The 22,256-nt window shown below is 42.8% G+C and overlaps 4 protein-coding genes across 6 annotated transcripts in view; 3 read left to right on the forward strand and 1 right to left on the reverse strand.

The window, feature by feature from the left end:
• Nucleotides 1–2,304, forward strand: part of LOC109961979 (FERM domain-containing protein 6) — a 10,905-nt gene extending 8,601 nt beyond the window's left edge. The window contains exons 12-14 of the mRNA XM_020603283.1: nt 615–746; nt 853–935; nt 1,044–2,304. Coding sequence (XP_020458939.1) covers nt 615–746; nt 853–935; nt 1,044–1,307 — 479 coding nt within the window. The 3' untranslated portion in view covers nt 1,308–2,304. The remainder of the gene's footprint in view (nt 1–614; nt 747–852; nt 936–1,043) is intronic.
• A 162-nt stretch (nt 2,305–2,466) lies between these two features.
• Nucleotides 2,467–17,037, forward strand: tarbp1 (TAR (HIV-1) RNA binding protein 1). Its single transcript, XM_020603176.1, is given in 32 exon segments — nt 2,467–3,475; nt 3,634–3,731; nt 3,818–3,887; nt 4,315–4,469; nt 4,583–4,635; nt 4,745–4,842; nt 4,934–5,069; nt 5,154–5,202; nt 5,205–5,234; nt 5,419–5,508; nt 5,617–5,752; nt 5,858–6,124; nt 7,368–7,465; nt 7,554–7,712; nt 7,818–8,047; nt 8,195–8,429; nt 8,588–8,776; nt 8,894–9,093; nt 9,166–9,237; nt 9,356–9,476; nt 10,016–10,126; nt 10,218–10,367; nt 10,462–10,548; nt 10,656–10,861; nt 10,948–11,029; nt 11,126–11,297; nt 11,397–11,582; nt 12,194–12,318; nt 12,607–12,743; nt 14,358–15,548; nt 16,293–16,453; nt 16,572–17,037. Coding segments are annotated over 30 exon segments (4,839 nt in total). The 5' UTR covers nt 2,467–2,559; the 3' UTR covers nt 14,539–15,548; nt 16,293–16,453; nt 16,572–17,037.
• On the forward strand, nt 15,386–17,949 carry LOC109961889 (5-hydroxytryptamine receptor 1D). Its single transcript, XM_020603073.1, has 3 exons — nt 15,386–15,548; nt 16,293–16,453; nt 16,572–17,949. The coding sequence occupies exons 1-3, from the start codon at nt 15,386–15,388 to the stop codon at nt 17,754–17,756; spliced, it is 1,509 nt and encodes a 502-aa protein (XP_020458729.1). The 3' UTR covers nt 17,757–17,949.
• A 467-nt stretch (nt 17,950–18,416) lies between these two features.
• slc35f3b (solute carrier family 35 member F3b) overlaps nt 18,417–22,256 on the reverse strand; it is a 39,224-nt gene continuing 35,384 nt past the window's right edge. For all 3 annotated transcript variants that reach the window (XM_020603174.1, XM_020603175.1, XM_020603173.1), the window contains 4 exons: nt 21,589–21,714; nt 20,969–21,161; nt 20,785–20,874; nt 18,417–20,524 (listed from right to left, as the gene is read on the reverse strand). In XM_020603174.1, coding sequence (XP_020458830.1) covers nt 20,283–20,524; nt 20,785–20,874; nt 20,969–21,161; nt 21,589–21,714 — 651 coding nt within the window. In that variant the 3' untranslated portion in view covers nt 18,417–20,282. The remainder of the gene's footprint in view (nt 20,525–20,784; nt 20,875–20,968; nt 21,162–21,588; nt 21,715–22,256) is intronic.

The raw sequence follows: 22,256 nt of genomic DNA on the forward strand, positions 1-22,256 counted from the left end.
CGTGACTGTTCTTGAATGGCCCCGCCAGAGCCCTGACTTAAACCCAATTGAGCATCTCTGGAGAGACCTGAAAATGGCTGTCCACCAACGTTTACCATCCAACCTGACAGAACTGGAGAGGATCTGCAAGGAGGAATGGCAGAGGATCCCCAAATGCAGGTGTGAAAAACTTGTTGCATCATTCCCAAAAAGACTCATGGCTGTATTAGCTCAAAAGGGTGCTTCTACTAAACACTGAGCAAAGGGTCTGAATACTTATGACCATGTGATATTTCAGTTTTTCTTTTTTAATAAATCTGCAAAAATGTAAAAAATTCAGTGTTTTTCTGCCAATATGGGGTGCTGTGTGTACATTAATGAGGAAAAAAATGAACTTAAATGATTTTAGCATATGGCTGCAATATAACAAAGAGTGGAAAAATTTAAGGGGGTCTGAATACTTTCCGTACCCACTGTATATGGAGTGAAATAATTTGTTTTCTCAGGTGGTATGAATCACAGAAGCTGTGTGCCATACTGACCTTGTATTTATGTAGCCACATTTGCTGATGTTTGTGTTTTGTTACAGCCACAGCAGATTATAAATAATTGGATTTCTAAAATGCTTTTTCTAGAGATCAAGACCAATGTTAGAAGTCCAAAGGAGGTTCACGTGGATGATCCTGATGAGATGTTCCAGTTGGCTGATCTTCTTGAAGGAGTGTCAGTGGACTGTGCTGAACTCTTCTTAGGGACTTGCTCTTCAGGTATGAATAATATGATTGTGACATACATGGTAATGTGTAAACTACACCAGCGAAAATAAAATTGCTTACATTCTCAAATTGTGATTGCTTTGTCAAAATTGACCAGTAAAATCTACAGAAGACAAAGTTTGCCCCCCAGACAATGATGAAGATCTTGGGAAATTGCATAGCAAAGATGTGTTAAAACAGGTTGGTCATAATCATCTTTCCTTTTACCTTGTTTTTCTGTGTGACCTTTGGATTTCAGTGTTATACTTTCTTACATTTGTAACCTTTTATATTCTGTCTCTACCCAAGACACTGAAACCTAGCCACAGTCTAGATGATGTTCATCTGCTCCCAACTCCAGCATCCCTAGAGACGACACTGTTGCCTGATTCTTCCCACAGCTATACCTCTGGGCTCCCAGATGCTTCAACAAACACAAAGACCACGGTTGATAATGGTTATCACCCCGATTTGCACTGCCAAGCCAAACCATCTTTCTATGGCCATGGGTCTACCAACTGCCTCTCACTGGACATGTTAGGTGATGAACAGTTCCTGGAATACATCATTTAAATATGTCAAGTGCTGATGCCCACAAATGTGCTGCTTTCGTCTTCCATTATAGTGCATCTTAGTTCTTAAGTTGTAAACACGACTGTTTTTCTGTGTAGTGATGATGTCAGTGTCTGCTTCAAACTAAGACATTGTCAGAAAGGACAGAGCCCCTCATTCCTCTTGGCACAACTGTAGAACAAAACAGATCTAATTAATCAACAATTCAATCAGTAAATGGCATATTTATTAATGTTGTATATTGTGTACATACTACTTGCAGTATTTTATTATATCTCAACATTTCTAGTCAGTTGTCTTTTGTAAAGTTAAAAGCATTTATGTGAATAGGTTAATGTGGAGGGCATTATTCTGACAGGCACAGATATTTAAATATTTTAAGGCCATGCAGTGATGCACTGTGTTTCACATTAATGAAATGGGCCTCCACTCCCTTGCCATTAGCTTGTTTGCTAATGTAAGAACTAAATGTATTTGTTTTATTCAGGAGACTCTCCAGAAGACACTTGTTACTTTTTGTGCACCTTCCATCCCTTTGCCCCCCTTTTTTTTTTTAAATCATATTTTATAACTTGTAGTGTGCCCTTTCTTGCTTTGCCTATTAGTCTGCTACATCAGTATTGCAGCTAATGTGGAAAATTCAATTTATACAGCTGGGATTCATCTCAAGCATACCCATTCTATAATGTACTCCTGTTTTGTAACTATAACATAAAAGTGTCGTTACAGCAAAGTGTATCTGCTGTGTTTTTGTATCGTGTAACCTCCAAACAAAGAGCTTGTGTTGGCTTTCTCTGACATTATTTTTGGTTTTGGCAATAATTGGTTTGCAAATGAACTGAGGTAATGTGAGGTTACTGGAAAAGAATGTCATTAAACAACTTAATGCCAGTAATGTTTGAACAAACCTGGCAGTATTAAATCACAATAATGAACAAGTCATTTTTATCTAAAGCACTTTTTAAAGATGATAAAAATAAATTCTTAATGCCACTAAATGAAATCAAATGTTTGGTCTCTTTGTACTGTTGCATCAGTATAGTGTCAAGTTTGTTTAAATTTGTTGCCCATTTTTTTGAGTGCATTTATTAATTTTGGCAAAGCGTGAGTACCAGTCGTTCCACTTCTCGCGAGATTTTGATATTACGTTTGCGGAAGTTTACATCTCGTTTGGGAAAACGTGTTCACAGTATCCGTGAGAAGCGGGGTATTGATTGTCTGTCTGTTCTTTTGAATGTGGTAGCTTTCTGCAATGTACTGCGTTTTAGTTGACGCGTTCTTGTCCAGCGCTCTTGACTATGACCGTATGTTTAAGTCTCTGTCCTGGCCAAGTGAATCGTGGCCGGGGACGGAGCGGGTCGAAGCGCTGACAGCTTTCGTTGAAGGACTTGGACCGCATTTGGCCGGTTCGGACACAGCTCCGTTTACAGCTACGACAAAACAACGTATCCGAGATAAAATTGATTCGGTTATTTTCATGCAGTGTCTGCCTCTGCTCTCCAGAATATCTGCAGAAGCCGGTGAAGGCGTGCGGTGCAGGGAGAGCAGAGCCGCTGCCTGCAGACTTCTGAGCGTCTGTGTCCAGCTGTGTGACGAGGCTGTACCGGGACGAGTGGCTCTCTCCCTCCTGCCGTCGCTCAATTTTTCAGAGGACGAACGACCTGATCCGGGACGACTCACCGTGGAGGTTGCAAGTGAAGCCATGGCTGTTCTCATACCTCCTCTGTCGGTTAATTATCATCTCACACTCACCATCCTGTCATCTGCTTTGTCCTGTATAAAAACACTCCCAGATGCACTGGTTTCCAAAGTCACAGTCAGGCTTCTCTTGACTCTCCTTAACTGTTGCAGCGATGCGAGGTTAAAAAGTATCCTCACGTTAATCCTGGATGATCTGTGCAGCTGGCACTCCACTGACCGTACACCTTTGGTTACACAGCGGACATTAATGTGTTTGACTGCCCTGTCAGACCACCTGCTGAAAGCCCACAGCATGGCCTCCGGTGCCCCCGACCCTCGTTTATCCCTCCAGTTCTGGAGGATGGTTCAGGATGGATTGACGCACAGAGACGGTGTGTCACGTAAGAGGGCGCTGTACCTGCTGAAAAGGTGTGTGGCCCTGTCAGAGGAAGAAGGACTGGACTGTCTACTTTCTCCATCAGGGGAAGGTAAATGCTCAGATTTACTGACACTCTGCCAGTGTAACTTCACTGGTGTCCTTTGGTTTGTTTCTCATCTCAGTGCACCGTTTTGACACCATTGATTACAACATCTTATTACAGAGACTAGAGCGTGTTATTAGGATTAACAAATCTTCTTGTTGCAGATGAGATGTTGTTCAAATGGGCCCCCAACAGGAGCAAGTTGCTTAGAGAGTTCTGGGAGGATTATGCACTGGTGATGGAGACCCTGGAGGAAAACCAGGTAGATGATTGTCTCAGTTAATTAAGCAGAGAGCATTATTGCACAGCTTTGTAATATAACTTCAGTTTTTTTTTCTTCCTCTGTAGATTCACGTCGTCAGACCAGTTCTAAACAGAATAGACACCTTGATCCAGACAACAGTGAATGATAGTCAAGGTAACGCAAGAATTGGACTGAATGAATGTGTGAAAATTTGTTTTGCCTCCAATCCAAAACAGCTGTTTTCAACTCAAATTTTTATTCACTTGAAAATCCAATAAAGATACAAAAGGAACTCGATATGTAAAATGTTATATGAAGGGCCTGCCTAGTCATTTAGTAATCAGGATAATCACCTTTATTTGGCCAAGTATGTTACACACAAGGAATTTGTTTTCAGTACAGAACCGGGGCAGCCATCTGGCTCTAACCATCGGGGGCAACTTGGGGTTTCAGTGTTTTGCCCAAGGACACTTCAACATGTGGACTGCAGGCACCAAGATTCAAACCTCGGGTTGGGAGATGACTGGTCTACCCACTGAACCACAGTCACCCCCAGTCATTTGTGCCTGTTCTCTTTCTCAGTTCTCTGTCTATGTTGCAGCTTCAGGTCAAGGCCTGTTCCACCCCTCCTGGCTGCTGTGTGTGTACCAGCGGATGTTCCACAGTGAGAATAAATCCTTAATGAGAGAGGGAGTGTGTCATCTGCTCGAGCTGCAGGTCCTCCAGCTGCCAGCCTTTGCTTTGGCCTTTTCTCAGGTATAGGCTTTGACCAAATTAGGCTCATTCATTCAATTTCAGTGAAATCATTTGAAGTTAAGTTGCTAGTCAACGTACATCACAGTTTCCTGTTCTTCTGGTTTGCTCCTCAGTTTATCACTGGCCCTTTTATGGATGCTTTATCTGAAACATCACTCTTCCACAGGTGAGGACTAGGAATCAGTACAGCATGCTAACAACTAAAACACTGCAGGATTTACTTTAAGTGTTTTTCACACCAAGACCACGTTAACCCATCTTCTGTCCACATGTAGGTCAGTTGGGCAGAGTGTAGGAGACTGTCCTGAGCTGGGGGCTAAACTACAAGTCTTCATGGCCACCTTCTTCAGTAGCCTATCACCAGAGCATCGAGGTACAGGACAACAGAAGCCACAGGGAACACATGTTAACAAAGCTCACTTCTCATGGCCTGTCTGTCTCTGATTGCTGTGTTTGCTTCGAAGGTTGTGTGCTGCTGCAGCTGATTCAGCAGCTGAGCTCTAAGCACTGGTGTGCGGTACCCCTCCTATTTCTTTCCCAGGCGCTATCCAAACTCCCACTTAGTCCGCTGCTGGGGATCGAGGGGCTCACTGCTGTAAGGTACATCACGATGTTTACAGTTGGACTGTGTTGGAGCTTGTTGTTCTTCATACAGAAGGTCCTTTTGTCTGTGATGTTTTACAGGGAGTTAATGCGCTGCACCATGATCACTCATCAAGTCCTGCTGAGAGGCTGCTGAATACCGTCCTCTGCCTGACAGATGTGGTATGGCACAAATATGGTGTTTAGTGGTAGTGGTAAAAGGCACAGTACAATAAAACAAATCGTGAACTCACTGTTGATCTGTTGGACTGCATTCTAGGGTGTTTCTGTAATTTGGACAACCCCTGAACTTAAATACATGGTTTAAAAATTAGGGAGTTGTAATATTGAATTATCTTTTACTCAGATTGCAGTGACCCTGGATGATGTTTTTTGTTTCCTGATGCATTTCCGTGCAGACGAGTCACTGTGTAGAGGAACACAGATTTGGATCCAGGTACAGTGTATCAGCCACATTTACTATGAAGGGATACTTAATGTAATGCACATTAGAAGTTGTATGTTTGATTCATTGCTACCCTACATGTTTGTGACACCGCTGCAGCTGTGTGCCTGGCTGTCAGACAGCGAAGGCAGTTTCAAGCCCAGGATCATGGATGGTGATGCAGCAAATAAAGAAACTGTAAGAAGTTATGTTCAAAGCGAGATACAAACCTATCTCAGAGTCCCAGCTTGCACAGGTAGGTTGGAACTAATGTGATCATAAAATGAATAATTCTGTCCACAGATATGATTATTCCTGTAATAAGATGATACTTTTTACAGCTAGTTTTCTTGCTCCCCAGGTCGGTCGGAGGCATTGCCCGACCCTAGAGAGGCTGATAAGTTGGCCATGGCTGTCCTGCTGTGTGTGGACATGGAGAAAAGTCACCCTGGCACAGAAATTGGTAACACTCTGGAGTCATTACTGTCTTCTCTGCTGGACACCCTGAGCAGAGTCAGCACCAGTGTCTACTTGCCTGTGCGTAAAAGTGACAAGAGCCTGCAGCTCATGCTCCGGCTGCTCCAGTATGGAGGAACACCAGGTTGTCAGCGTGTTGGACAGGAGAGAGGTTTGTAATGATAAAACTGATTCATTGTTTGTTGGTTTGCACAGTTCCAATGAAGATAAAGTACAGAAAGTGAGATAAAATGATGAGAAGTTAATACACACGATAATAGTCATACAGTCACAAAGAGGTGTGCAGGCAGAGCCAAAAAGCTGCAAGTCTTATCACATGGTGTCCCCAGAAGACGATCAAATGTAATTTCAGTTTCTAAGACTCCTATTAGAAAGTCTGAATTGGATATTTGAAGTTTTTGAACATGTGGGCCAAAGCAGATGACTGTTCTGGTTTCATAGTTGTGAATTGTGCTACTGAAATCATTATCAGAGACAGAAGGCAGAGTGTTATTGGAGTAATACTAAATAAACTGAATGACCAGAAGATAGTTAATTTAGAAAACACTGGCATCGGCAGACCTGTATCCTACACAACAATGTTCCTATACATCTTTTTCTCTTGTTGATTAAAATCTTTATTACCTAAGCTATTGCAGCAGTTTGCGTAACCTGCATAAGGGTGAAAAATTAATATAATAGTGAAATTGCTTTGTAAACAATCCCTTACTCTTTTTTGCTATTTTATATTAAATTATTTAACAAGTGATTTCTGATCCAGTCTAGAATTACTCCAAGAAGTAATGTAAAAGGTGAATTTTTTTAAATGTACCTGCAATAGGGACTGGATCAGTTACAGCTGTCAAGTCCACCCTACAGAATATGCACTAGGTTCCATGTATGGATCAGTGCATTCATTCAGTGGCCATACTCAGAAACAACACTTTGGCAGCTAAAGGATTGTGTCTTTGACTGAGATCTACTGTAAATACTTAGGGAGTTCCCTGTAATATTAATCCTTCTATGCATAGATTTAATAAGTCATGCACTGGATTTTCTCTCTATTCCTTATTTAGTCCCAACACAGCAATTCGAAGTTTGCATCATTTGGTCCAGGTTTTGGTCAAACCTCAGCTTCCAGAAATTATGATCATCAAATGTTTCATTATAATTCTGAGACCATATCTCAGCCCCCAAACATAAGTCAGAGTTTAACCATTAATTCTAACTTTCTCAGGGAGCATTAGGCACTTATATATATATGTATATGCATATCGAAAAGAAATAACACTTTTCTCCCCTTTTCTCTTTAGTACTGTGGTCATAATGCTCCCTGTCATGGTTCATAATATATTGAATGGCTCAGGAGAATATGACATTCAGGAGAATATGACTTCTCCCTTTGCTTTTCACAGGAGACTGTGTGAGTGTTGCCATGGAGAGGCTAATGTTTAAATGTGTAGATCCAATCCAGCAGTTTATCTTGAGGCGGCTGTGTGGGGAGCTACAGGAGGTAAAGGGCAAGCCAAGCATGTCAACATCTAATTAGCATAGATGCCCCGTGTCGCTGGCTCAGATGTGTGCATGTGCTTGTTATACAGCTGTTTGACGTGGAGCGAGCAGAGCTGTATTTGAGTGTCCTGAGGCAGCTGGTTGTCATGTACAGTTCTACACCACTGTACCGTAATAAGATTCAGCATTATTATTTCCCGAAACTCATCAAGCACAGCCTCAAGATCCTGCAAGAATCAAGCGAGCAGGTACAAAGCTAAAGATTCAAACTCTGGTGATCAGGCAGGAATTTCACAAACCATTTTGCTTGATTTATTAAATTTTTTTTTAACACATTGTTTTTCCATTGCCAGATTTCCTCTGTGGCACGCCAGGTGACCAGAGCGGTTGCTATGGCATCCCTGGCCACGATCAGTGGTCTTGTGGGGGAGGAAGTGATTGACATGCAATCAGAGACTATTTCTGTTCTGAAAGCACTGAATGACTACTTCTACAGTTCACTGTCATCTTCCTCACCAAGTCAGCCATCTCTGGGAAACATTAATGAACGCCTGCTGAAACCACAGACAGTAGACCGTTCTAGGTTAGTGTAGGCCTTTTGTTACAGTTGTTACAGTATGATAGCTGAAAAATGTATTAATTTACCTGGAAAAATACTCAGATGAAAATATACTGTCTCTATGTGTTGGGTTGGCATAATTAGGGCTAAGTATTTTTCTTCTTTTGGTAGTGATCTAGGAGTGCAGGGTGTACTGCTGCAGGACTGGGGACGTATCGCTGCTAACTTTATGCGAGACCAGTGGATTTGTCTGAGCTTTCTGATTAAGGCTGCTGGAATTGCTGAGATTTCCAGAGCACCAGAGACTCTCAGGGCTGCTCTGAGCTGCAGTGTGGAGGCCCTGGCACTGCTGCCCAGTGACCTGGTGCTGCCCGTTTTCAGCTTTATGGAGACGGTGTTGCCACAAGTGAGTCTCACTCAGTCTTGGTACAGTTTAATCAGATCAGATGAGGGGTTTGGGTATAACTAGGATTTCCCCTGTGATTCTAATTTCAAGAATTTCTTACAAAAACTAAGATAATATCCATGTTTCTCATGTCTGGTTTGGTGATGTTGTGATCTCAGTTACTACTCGGTGAGGAGGCACTCTGTGTGGAGGCTGTGACTCTGAGCTGGGAGCTGGTGCAGGGACTGACCACTAATGCCAATGACTTCTGGCCGGTCCTGAAAGGCTTCATCTCCATGGCCTTCCACCATGAACTGCTTGTGCTGGCACACACTCAGGCTCTGACACTTACAGCCACATTGAAACAGGTGATTAAGTTCATGCCAGTTGACTTGAAAAGGAAGGAAGGCACTTTCAACACATCTTCTATAATATGTATACATATATATATATATATAAGAAGGGTGTGTGTGTGTGTGTTTTAGATTGCTACTGAGCTGATGGAGCTGTCTCAGTCAAAAAGTGGAGTATTTGGTGTGCTGCTTGAGCACTGCTGCCAGACATGGCTGCCCACAGACCGAGGCAGCGGTGACCAGAACGACACCCTGTTTTCTAGTGTTTTCAGCCACATCAACCTCCTCACTGAGGCTTGTGTCTACGGACCAGTGTTCAGAAGAGACCAGCAGTAACTCTTAACTGTTTATCACATTTGTTCACTTGTTTCTCAGGGCTGTTCTAACTGTTTTGTCTTTGACAGGCTCATCCAGGATGTCCAAACCTACGTGGAGCAACTCGGTGACGAGTGTGCCGCCAATGTCATAGTTGCAAGGTGAGGTGTGGTTCTTTTTAATGTTCATTTGTGAGAACTCTCTTCTTCCTGACTGCCACTAGAGGTCTCTCTGGCTTTGCAGATGTTTTTCAGTTAAACTACTGCTTTGATTTTCCAGTGATAACAGGGATGATCAGTTCCCCCGCACATGCGTGCTGGCTTTCCTCAGCCGCCTGGATCCTACCAATCTGCAGCATGAAAGACTGATGGAAGAGCTAGTTATGGCTTTGTTGAAAAAGGTAAGCAATAGATTAGTTTGGGTTGGTTTATACAGTTGAAACGAGTGTTGGAAGGTGAATAAGAACTGTTTTTGTAATACAGGCATATAAGTATGCAAAATCACAAAATGATAATGTTTATGTTCAACTCCTCACACATACACACAACAAAACCTCAAAAAATAAAATAATTTTTCATTATTTTCAGTTTGCTTCCTTAAATAATCAAATTGAACCTGATTTTGTGAAACAAAATCCCAATGTGATCATAATGTTATGGCACAGTTCCACTACAAGCTTTAAGGATTCCTGTATGCATGCCAACATGTCGATCATGACATTTCACCGTCTAAAAATCACCTTAATCCATCCTCTAATATTCCGATCCTCAAAGACATGCCGGGTTGTGATTTGAAAGCAATATGTAATTTGTTCGTACTTTGGCAACTAATACTTGTTTTGCTGTTTAATATCCTCACTTGCACTTGGCACATGGGGCATCAGTTGCAGCTTATTTAACAGCACTTAACACCATCTTCCATTACGTCCCATCCATCTAGGATAGTGACATATCAAAGTCAAAAATACGTTACTATGGGAACTCCCTTCAACATCGTGTCAAAAACAGAGTGTGGCAAACGCTGCTGCTGCTGCTGCCCAAGCTCAGAGAGGTAAGACACTTACAGCCATAGCCACATAGAAAATAGTTGCTCATAAAGTAACTGTCTGTGTGTGTGTGTGTGTGTGTGTGTGTGTGTGTAGGAGTTTGTCAGCACCATGGTTTGCCATGTTTTTGAAGCTGGATTCTGCAGTAACCAGGCCTCAGTCAAGTACCTGATCGAGTGGATGATGATTCTGATTCTCATTCACTCTCCACAACACGTGGACAGCTTCTGGGCCTGTTTCAGCATGGTGAGCTCCAGTGCCAGTCACTCCTCTACCAGAAAGTCCTATGTTATCAGTGACATAGTAAAATTATTGACCAGTTGCTGTGCTTTCTGTATAGGATCATGAAAAGACCAAGACAAGCATCTGCACCTTTCTGTCAGTCCTGGTACATTTTAGTGTCATCATTCCTCATCTTAAGGAGAAGGTAAGAGGCCTTTGAGGTGTTTTTTTTTTTTTGTTTTTTGTCTCTGCTCAACACATTTCTTCTTGCAACACCTCACTATCTACAACATCTTTCTCCCTGTGTTTAAGGCAGCACAGTTGCATAAAGCGCTGGATATCATTCTGCAGTGGTGTTTTAACCATAACTTCAGTGTGCGCCTTTATGCCTTACTGGCCCTGAAAAAGGTGTGGAGCTTGGCAGAAGCCCAGGTGGAGAAAGGGGTCGATGGTTTGGGGGGATTGTCCACTGTGATCAAGTCCTGTTTGAATCAGGCTGAGGCCATGCAAAGCACCGGGTGAGCACATGACACATGTAACAGTTGAAAAAAATAAAAGCTTCTGATAGTATGCAGTTGTATTTATTTTCTGTGTCACCATCTAGAAATGCCAACAAAAACTGGATAAGGATTCAGGAGCACTTCTTCTTTGGTGCCTTTCATCCTATCAGGGATTACAGTGTTGAGGTGTGTTCTTGCTCAACAATGGAAGTCCGTTAACTAACTAGAGCTTCTGATTTCTGAGATAACACAGTACTTGTTTTCTTTGTTTTGCTCTTCTAGACCATATTTTATACTTTTCCCACTCTGTCAGAGTTGGCTGATGATGAGTGGATTCTACCCTGGAAGTTTGAGAAACTTTCTTGTTTCTCTGCAACTCCATCTTTTCCTTTGAGAAATCCTGCTCCTGACCTAAGCCAGCTCCAGCCTGGAGACTGGATCCAGCAAGACAAAAGTACACTAGCACCATTCACAAGCAGTGCAACTACGTGATACGACATAGAATGATTTTACCTCATCTCTTACCGAGTTGTCATGGTGTTCTGTCTCCCAGGTGAGCTGGATAAGGAGGAGCGCTGGGCTGAGGTGCAGAAGAAGATCACTCCCTGGAGGTTGGGGATTCAGGATCAGGAGCCTGAACTCCAGCTGGTCCCACCACAGAGGGCTGCTCGACTGGGCAAACTGCACAGCGCTCTGCTGGTGGTAGCCTCACTCATTGACAAACCCACCAATTTAGGAGGTCAGGAGTAGCATGACAAATGTGATTTCATGTTTTTAATCATACTTCTTATTCAGGGAGTAATGTGAAAAAAACAGTGACTCACTCTTTGCTTTCTATAATATTGAGAAGAACTGACATCACTGGCTTTTGTTTGGTTTCACAGTGATGATCTGGGCAAAGAGGTCAAACACAGCTGCCAGTGAAACCTATTAGTTAAACCCTCTTATCAGTTTTATGTTTTCTGCCAGTGCACTCCAGTGCTGTTATCTCAGATGATAAGGAGCCCAATCAATCAGAATTTGTTTATTGAAGAAAAGACCCATTTTCAAAACCAATATTGATACTAGGTGATGTAAGCAAGAGCATTAGCTTGGGCATTCTGTAAATGTTTTACTTGAAATCGTCCGCTCGGTTACCATTACAGGTGTAGCTTTTTATATCTGTGCCCAGACATTTTCTACAGCATCATCACTACCACACTTGAGCCAGTACTAAAACAATCATCTTAACCCCTGACAACCCTTAAAATAACTTAATGAAAAACTAGCTATGGGAGGATTTGGTGAGTTCATGGGAGTTTGCATTTAGACACATTCACATTTTAGGCTTTGTCTGATTTGTTGTTCTAGGCTTGTGCAGGACATGTGAGATATTTGGGGCCAGTGCTCTGGTTCTGGATAGCCTCCGCCACGTCACCGACAAACACTTCCAGTCTCTGAGCGTCTCATCTGAGCTGTGGCTTCCTCTGTTAGAGGTAAATTGCATAAAACAATCTCACATTTAACTCCAGTGCTCTTGATGTCTACTCTGTCTTTATACTGGCTTTTCCCCAGTAGGATCCTGACCTGAGAAATGTGTGACCTGACTTGGTTAGCTTAGTGTTCCTACATGGTGTGAGGGCTTCAAAGAATGTACACGGGCTGGGTTGTGCTTTCTGGCCACTCTTTTAAATGTATATTTACTCTTTTGTCTCACTTTGTTTGAATTATTGTTGGGAATGTAAATGTGTATACATAATCTCTGTCATCAACTGTATGACCAGGTGAAGCCTGTGGAGCTCGCTGACTTCCTGCAGGTAAAGAAGAGTGAAGGCTACTGTATTGTTGGGGTGGAGCAGACAGCCAACAGTCAGAGCCTCCAGGACTACCAGTTCCCTGAGAAGACCCTCTTACTTCTGGGGTAGGACAGGATTACTGTCGTACAGTTAGAAAAACCACAAACAGGCTTCAAGGCTTGTTTTTCTACCACCTACACAAAACCAGTTGTGAATGAATGTGTACAAGCGTCTATCTTCCCATGCTCTAGTGACTCTCACATACATAAAGGTGTGAGCTGACGAGGCTTTTTAATCTTATCTCATCAGTTTAGTGTGTTTCCCTGTGGGACCTGTGCCTCTCTGCTCTATCGTGTACCTGTCGGGGCATGCTGAGCTGTAATTGGCTCTCCCTGAGGACCAAAGCACACAAACTAAATTACACAAACCAACACAACCAGCATGTTAAGTGCAGTAGAAAAACCCGTCAAAGTGTAATTCATGATGCTGTCCTGTGGCTTGCATAAGTGGGGGAAAACTTTTTATTCAGCCATATTTATCTACTCAGAAATAAGCATAACTGTAGTTATGACCTTGTGCATTTCCAGACACTTGCATGATTCACTCCTCTCTAAATGTGCACTGCAGTCCTGCAGCTGGCCTGGCAGAGAGGGAGAGATGAATATTTATCACGTCTGTGTAGGTGTTCTGTTTTGTTTCCCCCTGTTCGGTCACAAAGGTGAGAGCAGTGCCGTTTGCTTAAATAGCCCGTGTGTGAGCTGAAGCTTGAGTGCTCCCACAGCTGTGCACTCCCAGCACAGCACGGCCCAGGTCTAATCTCTCATCAGGTCGCTATTATCTCACCCAGTTGCACTGAGGATAAATGTGGCTCATCAAATCACACATACTTACTGTGTAGACTCATTGAATTGCCAAACTCGTTACCTCTTTGCATTTGCTTTGCTTGGCACATACTGCTGGAGCTCAGCATATATTCAGTTGACTGCAGTTTTACTTGCTCTTGGACTTGGACTTGTATCATTTGTATAAAAAGCTTCATAATTATAAGGACTTAAAAGAAAGGACGAACTTGACAGCTCATGGTAAGGGCTCTCAAATTACATCAGCTGGACAGCATGATGAAGCCAAATGAAATCTGGAATTAAAACCAGCCAGTGACCAAAAATATTGTACTGTGTATAATACACATTGTACAATGCAGAGTGAGCAACCCTCTGTAGGTGTTTTTAGAGAAGCTGTTTTGGTCCTGTGTTGATTTGAGGAGTCAGGATTTGGGATAAACACAGATTCCTTTCCATAGAATGCATAATGGTCAAATTTAAAGGAATAGTTCAGAATTTTTTCTTTTGTTTTATTTGTACTTTGCTTGCAGAGCATTAGGTGAAGATTGATTCTGCTCTTACAGTATGTCTGTATTCACAATATGAATCGGGAACAAGCAGCTGATTATCTTATCTTCACCTAATGACTGGAAATGGTGAAACAGGTTGCCTGGCTGCGTCTGAATGTAACCGAGTTGGTTTAGCAGTATGCCAGGAGCTTAACAGAGGGGCTGGTAGGTGGATTTCGGTGCCCCCAGTTAGCAGATTTCCCATGTTTTTAGCCTTTATGCACAGCTAAGCTAACCAACACCTGACTGTGGCTTCATAGTTCTCGTTTAGAGAGTGGTATTCATTAAGTTTTACTGTGACTTTGCTTCACTTTACAGTTGGCTTCCTTCCCTCTCTCCCTTCTTATAGCAATGAACGGGAAGGTATTTCTGCCAACTTACTCCAGATGTTGGATGTGTGTGTGGAGATCCCTCAACAAGGGGTCATCCGCTCCCTCAACGTGCACGTGAGTGCCGCCCTGCTGATTTGGGAGTATACAAGGCAACATCTCACCCCTGGCTCAACTGAAGTTGGCTCAACGGGCAGCTGAAGAAGAAAGCAGCAGTGCAGCCCTATGGACATGACATCTGACCTCCTGATATTGACCTTACTTGCTCACCTCTGGTAGCAACTGTGAAAGTAATCTTAGGGACTTGAAATGAAAATGTCAGCTTAATCTTACTGTAGATGAAGATGCAGCAGTCAGTCAGTGGCCAGACCGTCTAGATTTTTATGAGCCGTCTAGATCAGACTCTATGCTGTCGGGCTTTTATGTGGTCAGCAGTCATCAGTGCTGTTCTGGTGTTTTAATGAGAGTCATGAATGGAAATCAGTTCTGATTATTACATTTAAATATTCCACTGGGCATGCTGTTAATGGAGGCAATCTCAGTGCTGGCCATAGGTGCATCTTAAATAAACATTTTCTGCTTTCAACAGGAGGTATTTTATGCGAGCAATTAGCTTTTGCCTCAGAGCACCAGGACTGGACTGCCGTGTCCAGCCCCAGCAAACTATCTACAGAAATAATGGTTATTTTTTTTTTTTTTTTTAAATAGGCATAATTCTCTGTGTTCCCAATGTTTTATTGCAGTTTGTGATTTTAAATCAAACTGCCAATTTTGATACAATTTTATAAATAAAACCATGACATTTTTATCTATGTAACATATTTATTTGTGGGTAGAGACTGCATCAACAAAGGGAGCAGTGAAAGAGTTAAACAGGGTTCAGCTGGTGCTCGTGCGTCCTCCTCCCGCCCCTTAGAAAGGAGATGGTTCACCTGGAGACCAGACAACCAGACTGGGAGCAGATTGAGCATGTTTGATCGCCAATTTCTTTCTCCAGCAAGTCACGGCTGTACGCATTTCAAAATGTGTGGATAGCAGATAGCGGGACATGGACGACCCGGACGGCCCCTCTTCCAACCTGTGGTTGTCTCTACAGGCAGCAGTAGCATCCAACTTGACCCGAACAGGGGGAGCAGGACCCGTGGTGCATAGGCGGACCCAGCTGGTCTTGGAGATCCTCATGGTGCTGATGTGTTTGGGCGCTGTGACAGGTACCGAATTACTCATTTGTTATACAGGCATAAAAAACACTGAAATAAGTTTTGTACTGGGTTGAAAATCTAAGAGTGAGGATTATAATTTTAACTAATGGGGACAGTATTTCTGGAAAGACAGCTGCTGATTTTTTTTTTTTTTTTGATTTTTCAATGTTGTGAGCACAAGCAACAAAATTCAATATAGTTCTCGTAGTTTGATGGCGGAAGAAATCAGATTTCAAACTGAGAACAAACAAATCCACAGTTATCTGCATTGTAGCTTGTATAAACTGCCCCTTTGCATGTGGTTTGATTTTATTTAGACAAACTGTCCTTGCATCACTGCTAATAAATTATCGTGGGCTCAGCATTTTGCAGTGCAGGTAGTATAATACCAGCCTGTCAGAACAGAAGCTCTTTTTATGCTGCTCCCGTGCTATTTACACTGATGAAAGAAGTACTCAGATCCCTTAGGTAAAAGTATAGCAAAACAATAGTGTAAAAATGCTACTTAAGTAAAAGAACAAAGGTATTAGCATCAAAACATACTTTGAGTACTACATTATATGCTTTTATTTTGAATCATTGCTGGTTAGCTTGTGTATTTCTCACCAGGAATCAACTGTTTAGACTGGGCACAAGTTTCTGAATTGAGTTAATATATTACAGGTTTACTATTGTAAAGATGTTCATCTCTTGGTTTTGCTCCAAATAGTCTGACCTCTGTGTCATTGTGTGTGTTGCTGTATTTCTGTGTAGGTAATATTCTTGTCATTATTATTGTGGCTGCAAACAAGACTTTCCACACTGTGACGTCAGTGCTGATCATGAACCTGGCGATCAGCGACCTCCTCGTGGGTGTCGGTGTCATGCCTTTTGTTGCTTTGTCCGTCATAAACCACAGATGGGTGGATTGTAATGTAAGTCACCTCTGTCCAGTACTATTGTGCTTTACATTCATGTTGTATCACAGCATCTGTGTCTGACATGACCTAAATCTAAGTGTCTATGATAATGTTCTGCCTCTCTGTTTGACAGGACCTTTGTTTGTATGTGGGTTACACCTCCTCTGTGTATTGCACAGCTTCTGTACTGACGTTAGCTGCTATTGCTCTTGACCGCTACTACTCCATCATGGACTGCCTGCGTTACAGCTCCCGCTGCACCCCGTGGAGGAGCTGCGCTGTGGTCCTATGGATCTGGTTGCAGGCTCTGGCAGCCAGTTGCCCTCCCCTGCTGGGCTGGAGCTCCGTCAGCTATGTGGTTCCCATGTATAGCTGTGCAGTGAACTGGGCCAGTAGTCCCAGCTACACGGCTTTCATGGCTGCTCTTTCCTACCTCATACCTGCAGTGGTCATCCTCTTCTGCTACATGAACATTGTGAAGGTGGCTCGAAGCCATGCCAGGAGGATTCATACACTGGAGGACTCTGTCCAACGCAGCAGAAATCCAAGTACTGAGTTTGCTCCTGGTGATTTATCTCAGCAGCACTGTGGCAGCCTCCACTGCCATCATGTGAGTGGACAGTTTGGGTCCGAGGTCAGTGGAGAGGGCAGGAGTTATATCAACCCTGCTGTCCCTGATTCTACTACAGAGCCAAGCTACCCTACATCCAGACGTTTGTTCTCCTTCCCGGCTCAGAGTGCCTCCCAGCCACACCTGCACAACTCCCAGCAGCACCATAACCATCATGGATTGGTGCGTCTGTTCCTGGTCATCTCAGCCTTCTTCCTCTGCTGGACACCTTACATAGGTGTGGCCCTGGTTCAGGCCACAGAAAATGCAATCTCAGGCCAATCCAGTCTCGTCCCACCCTCAGCTGTTACCTTTTCATACTGGCTGGTGCTGCTGAACTCCGACATCAATCCTCTACTGTATGCTCTGCTTAGTAAGCGTTTCCAGGGTGCTCTTCAGGGACTTAGGCAAAAAATAAGAGTACGCCTGGGGAGTGTGGTGGGCAGAGGAAGGGAAGTCAGGGTCCAGGGATACGATGGCAGGATCAGCAACCCCTGCGCTCTGACCACCGCCCATCCATGTCCGCCTTCCACCTTTGAGAATTCAGCCTGTACGGACACCAAATATTCTTCCTCCATTTTTACTGTCAGCACTGACTACAAACATCCTTCTAAAGAGCATCTATGCAAAGTGTGTCACCCTGAAAGTACCTGCCCTTCCTCCATGTGGCAAGACGCTGGTGGTGACAGCAGGGTTGACTGCCTGTAGGTTCCCTCTCGGCCACAGGAGGGCAGCAGGCTACCTTTCTCTGCAGCAAAGTAACAGTGAGAGTAGAGCATGATGTCTTAGTCCAACATCTGCATATTCTCTTGCTGCAGTTAAGTTATTTTAATCTGTGAATTTTTGGATTATTTCTGAATGAATTTATTTGTAAAATGCCAGAAGATGGTTAAAAAAAAAATTTTCCCAAAGCCCAATTTGACCAGTCTAAAACAAAAACATATTTACTGTAATATCATAGAAGAGTAGCAAATTGGAACCAAAGCTGGAATTTGATTTTGTCCCCCCCAATATTTTTACATTGGATTAATCTATTTTCATGATTAATCATTTCAGATGTATTTCACACGTTTATACGTTGAATCAAAACTTGCTTGCGACATTCATTTGGATTTGTGCACAGTGAGATTTTATAGTTGAACTACACTCACCCACCACTTTTAGGCACATCTGTGCAATTTTATGCAATTCAGTGCAACACTTCCTCATTAACAACTTAACTGTGTTTATGAAGCTCAAAACCCCAGAATATAATTTAGTCCCGTACCACACCACCTTTAAGTATGACCTCAATAATCAAACATTTAAATTATACATTTGACAATTTCATCAAAAAAAACAAAACATTTTGAGCTCCATAAAAACTGAAGTTAAAGCAGAAGTGTTGCACTGAGTGTAATACATTTGTACAGGTGTACCTAATAAAGTGGCTAGGCAGTGTACATTTTTCAGCTTGCCATGTTGCTGGTGGCCATTTACACTTACTGTTAATTGCAGAGGACACTACAAGTCAGTGAAAACAAATCTGGACAATGAATTGTACTGAAAAGAAATCACAGTACATGTGATTATACTTGAAGACAGCCAACAACAGATCTAAGAAACCCATCATTTATTCACGCTCTTAATATTTCCTTCTCAAATGTGATCATCATGTTAGATGTCAGTGTAAAAATCATCATTCCTTACAAAGGTTTACATGTATGTCTACCAATAATTCCAGAGGAATACAATATTATTATTTGTCATAGAGAATGACAATGGGAAACGGTGCTAATGTTGTCTATTGCAAAATAAAAGGCAGTGAGGTGGATGTGTCAGCTGTAACACTCAGTCTGCAACCAAATGCAAAAAATATTAAATGCCTGGTACAGCTTGTCAAGAGTTTGGTTCCCAAAAAAAAAAAAAAACCAGATGGCACGTAACAAGCACGTGTGGTCAAGTGATGTTCATACATTCACAACAAGGCAGACTTTCCACCGGTCGTTTTACAAGGCTTGTGACTCCGTTGCTCTCAACTATCTTGCCTCAAACGTTCTTTAAATAAAAAAGTTGCAGTGAGAGAGTACAGCTGGACAAGTACAGACTGTTCTCATGTCTCACCTCCCCTCACGCCACAGTGAGACAGTTCAGAAATAAAACCATTTTAGAGATGAATGCATCAGGTTTGTGTGCATATGAACGGAGAATTCAATGTGATAGAAATTCATAGGGAGGCTCAGTAATAGCTATGGTTGATGTTTAAAGTGATTAAAGGGGTAGTCCCAAGGTTTGAAGCTTGTCTGTATTGGTATGGGCTGTTAGGGACAGGGGGGGGTCACATTTAATTATATATGAATAGGAAGACATACAATTAGATGTATTTCCTGTATTGCCTAGTTAATAAAATGTTAATGCTGCTTACTGCCAGTGTCTCAACAGAAAATATGAGGCAAGTCTTTAGGATGGACTAAAAGCAAATCTCAACCTTCTTATGCAGTGAGAACTTATGCAACTTGTTTTAGAGCTGTCTTAATTAAACTGTGGGCCTGAGAATTGACAAAGTGGGATTTTAGCCCCAGCAAAGCACAAAAAGGACTTGACCTCTTCTTTCAGGCTGAAGAGACAGAGGCATTGTGAAAGCTTTTCCAGCTCAAGATTGATCCTCAGATGTCCGGACAGGACCCTTCGCACCAGATGAACCCATCGGGTTAACAGCTCCAGGACATCCAAGGTGTGAAATACAGCTATGTACAGTACACAGAAGGCAGGTATGTCATTAGGTCTACACCTGAGGGGTGCCGCTGTCGGCCTCCCTTTTGTTTTCAGGCATTCAGCATTTTTAGGCATTCTTCTTTGGATCTTAAATGTGTACACGTTTAAGCCAGTCCACAAGGCCTGTCCATAAAGTGTCTTCTCAGAACTAAAACAAAAACATCAGGCAAGTTGGCAAGTCTTCCCAGGCGCAAGGACACCTTAAACCAATGGAATGATTGGAGCTACAGAAAAACTGACTTGACTAAACCTGGTAATCTTTTGGGTAAAAAGAATCACAACTGATATGAGTACATGATCCAACTCAGATAACTTCTGAGTGGAATGGATGCCAAAGAAACTATGTGCAGTCTATGCATTTCCCTTTTTGGCTGAAGTGTTTGAAACAGGGCGGGGCACCAGGCTGGTCAAATGTCCCGACATCGACACCAAGAGGAGTCTCGCCTCACTGTGTGTTTTGCATGGTAATGTTTCAAGCAGTCAACGTGGGAATGACGACATGGAGGGTCTGGCTTTCCCTCTCCAGTTGAGTCCTGTGGCGGTGCCTGCCTCTCCGCTGACCTCTGCTGGCTCGTCACGTTTGCGCAGCTTAGTGCTGAGCTGGATGATGCACTGGTCCCAGTCCTCGGGTAACAGCAGCATGAGGAAACCCAGGCAAATGATGAACACAGCAATGAGGCGCACTGTGTTGAAATGAATTTCACATGTGTAGAGGTCCACCACTGTAAAATGAGGTGTCATTAATACGGAGGGATACTTTAACAAAAAATTATATGGTTAAAGTAATAAAAATACAAAGTATGTAAATAATTATGAGTAATACGTTTATATATGTCCCCTAAAATGGCAAATGAATCATTGAGAATCCCAATCTGACATTAAAATTTCATCCATCAAATATAGATGATGGAATTTTAAATCATTTATTAAATGGTGACCAGACCTAAAATGTTAGATGAGAGAGGAAAGCCAGAACACTTACTGGCATTTACAGGAACACTTAAGACGATGCCAAGGGAGATTAACTTTGGGTATGTTATCGCAATGCCAAAGTTCACCAAGATGTTAAAAGCTGTGGGATAAAGCACAATTTGAGCAGCAGTTGAGTGCACAATGAGGATGTCAAAGCATAAAACTGTACATATTCTTTACAAGTGGCATCATACCAAAAAGCAGGCCTGCAACCCCGCAGAAGTAGGCCCACGGGATGTCTTCAAGTGAGTCAATGTACTCCACATGTGTGAAATACAGAATGACCGGCACAAAGCTAAGGAAAACAAAGTTGGCGCTTCCAACAATGCTCAGAAAGAGTGCAGCCTCTCCAAATTTGGCACTGCCCAGGACCATCTTAAAGAGCACCTGAGGATAAAGAGGGAGGAAAGTCGTGAACGAACAAAAGCAGAGGGGGACTGCAAAATGTGCACCTGCCAAGTACCTGCCACTGCTCGGGCCCAGATGTGCTACTGTCTGTTTAGAACATTAGATAGCAAGACAGAGGAGACCAGAGCTCCATCAAAATATACAGTAGCTATCTATCCCGCAGCCTCCTTGATCAGGACATCACAGCCTGAAGCCAACAACTAAACACATGCCTGTGTCAACTGAGTCTTACATTTCATAATCTCCTCTGCTTACATAAATCCATGGGAGGTAGTCCAGGTTTTTCTACATAAGATTATTAGGTACATACATATTTGTAGCTGTTTTTACATTTTTTTTGTGATACTACAAGGGAGCTTCATGGAAGTCCACGCGCCCAGTAATAATGACCTTTACAAACAGATACCTTGTAGAGTGCTGACATCGAAGCAGAGGCCACGACCAAAGTAATGCCGATGACTGAGTGGCTGTGAAATCCATCAGCATAGGTCATCATTACAATGCCTGCTATGGCCAAGATAGCAGCTACTATCTGTAAAGAGAGAGAGGAGAAGCATCAGTGAATGACGAATGGATGACATGCTGCTTGCAGCGTGGCAATAAAGACGCCTGTGTAGGGACACAGCAGGCACACATGGTCTCCACCTTGTAACTCACTGCAGAAATCACAAGCCTCACAGGGCAAAGCTGTAATTAATAGGAGGGGGGGCTTTATAGGCAGCCAACTGGTACATTTGATAGGTACATTTTCTTACATGCAAACAAGCATAAGCAAATGAAATCAGTTCTCAGATTCACAGTGCAGATGCTTCCAACACAGCACAGGCAGCTTCTGCAGCATTGGCCTGATTGTCATGCATTGATTTCCGTTGCAATGCCATCATGTTTACAAACCAAATACCCTCACAGCCCCCCACCTCTCACATCCACTCCATCCCTCCGTGATCATCACAAGCTTCGAAATGGAAACAGCCCATGTGTTTCATCCTGATCTCAAACAACCACAAAGTGCCAAAACCAAACTCTTTTAGCTTTTAGTATGTTTAGGGCATATGTCTTTTCGTATATATTTGA

The sequence above is a fragment of the Monopterus albus genome, unplaced genomic scaffold (assembly GCF_001952655.1).
Source record: "Monopterus albus unplaced genomic scaffold, M_albus_1.0 scaffold60.1, whole genome shotgun sequence".
NCBI lineage: Eukaryota > Metazoa > Chordata > Actinopteri > Synbranchiformes > Synbranchidae > Monopterus > Monopterus albus.

What these genes read in the sequence shown, in the direction of transcription:
- LOC109961889 (XM_020603073.1), top strand. Translation starts at nt 15,386, where the DNA reads ATGGACGACCCGGACGGCCCCTCTTCCAACCTGTGGTTGTCTCTACAG. An exon ending in GTGTTTGGGCGCTGTGACAG is followed by an intron (nt 15,549 to 16,292) that starts GTACCGAATTAC and finishes ATTTCTGTGTAG; the next exon opens with GTAATATTCTTGTCATTATT. An exon ending in ACAGATGGGTGGATTGTAAT is followed by an intron (nt 16,454 to 16,571) that starts GTAAGTCACCTC and finishes TCTGTTTGACAG; the next exon opens with GACCTTTGTTTGTATGTGGG.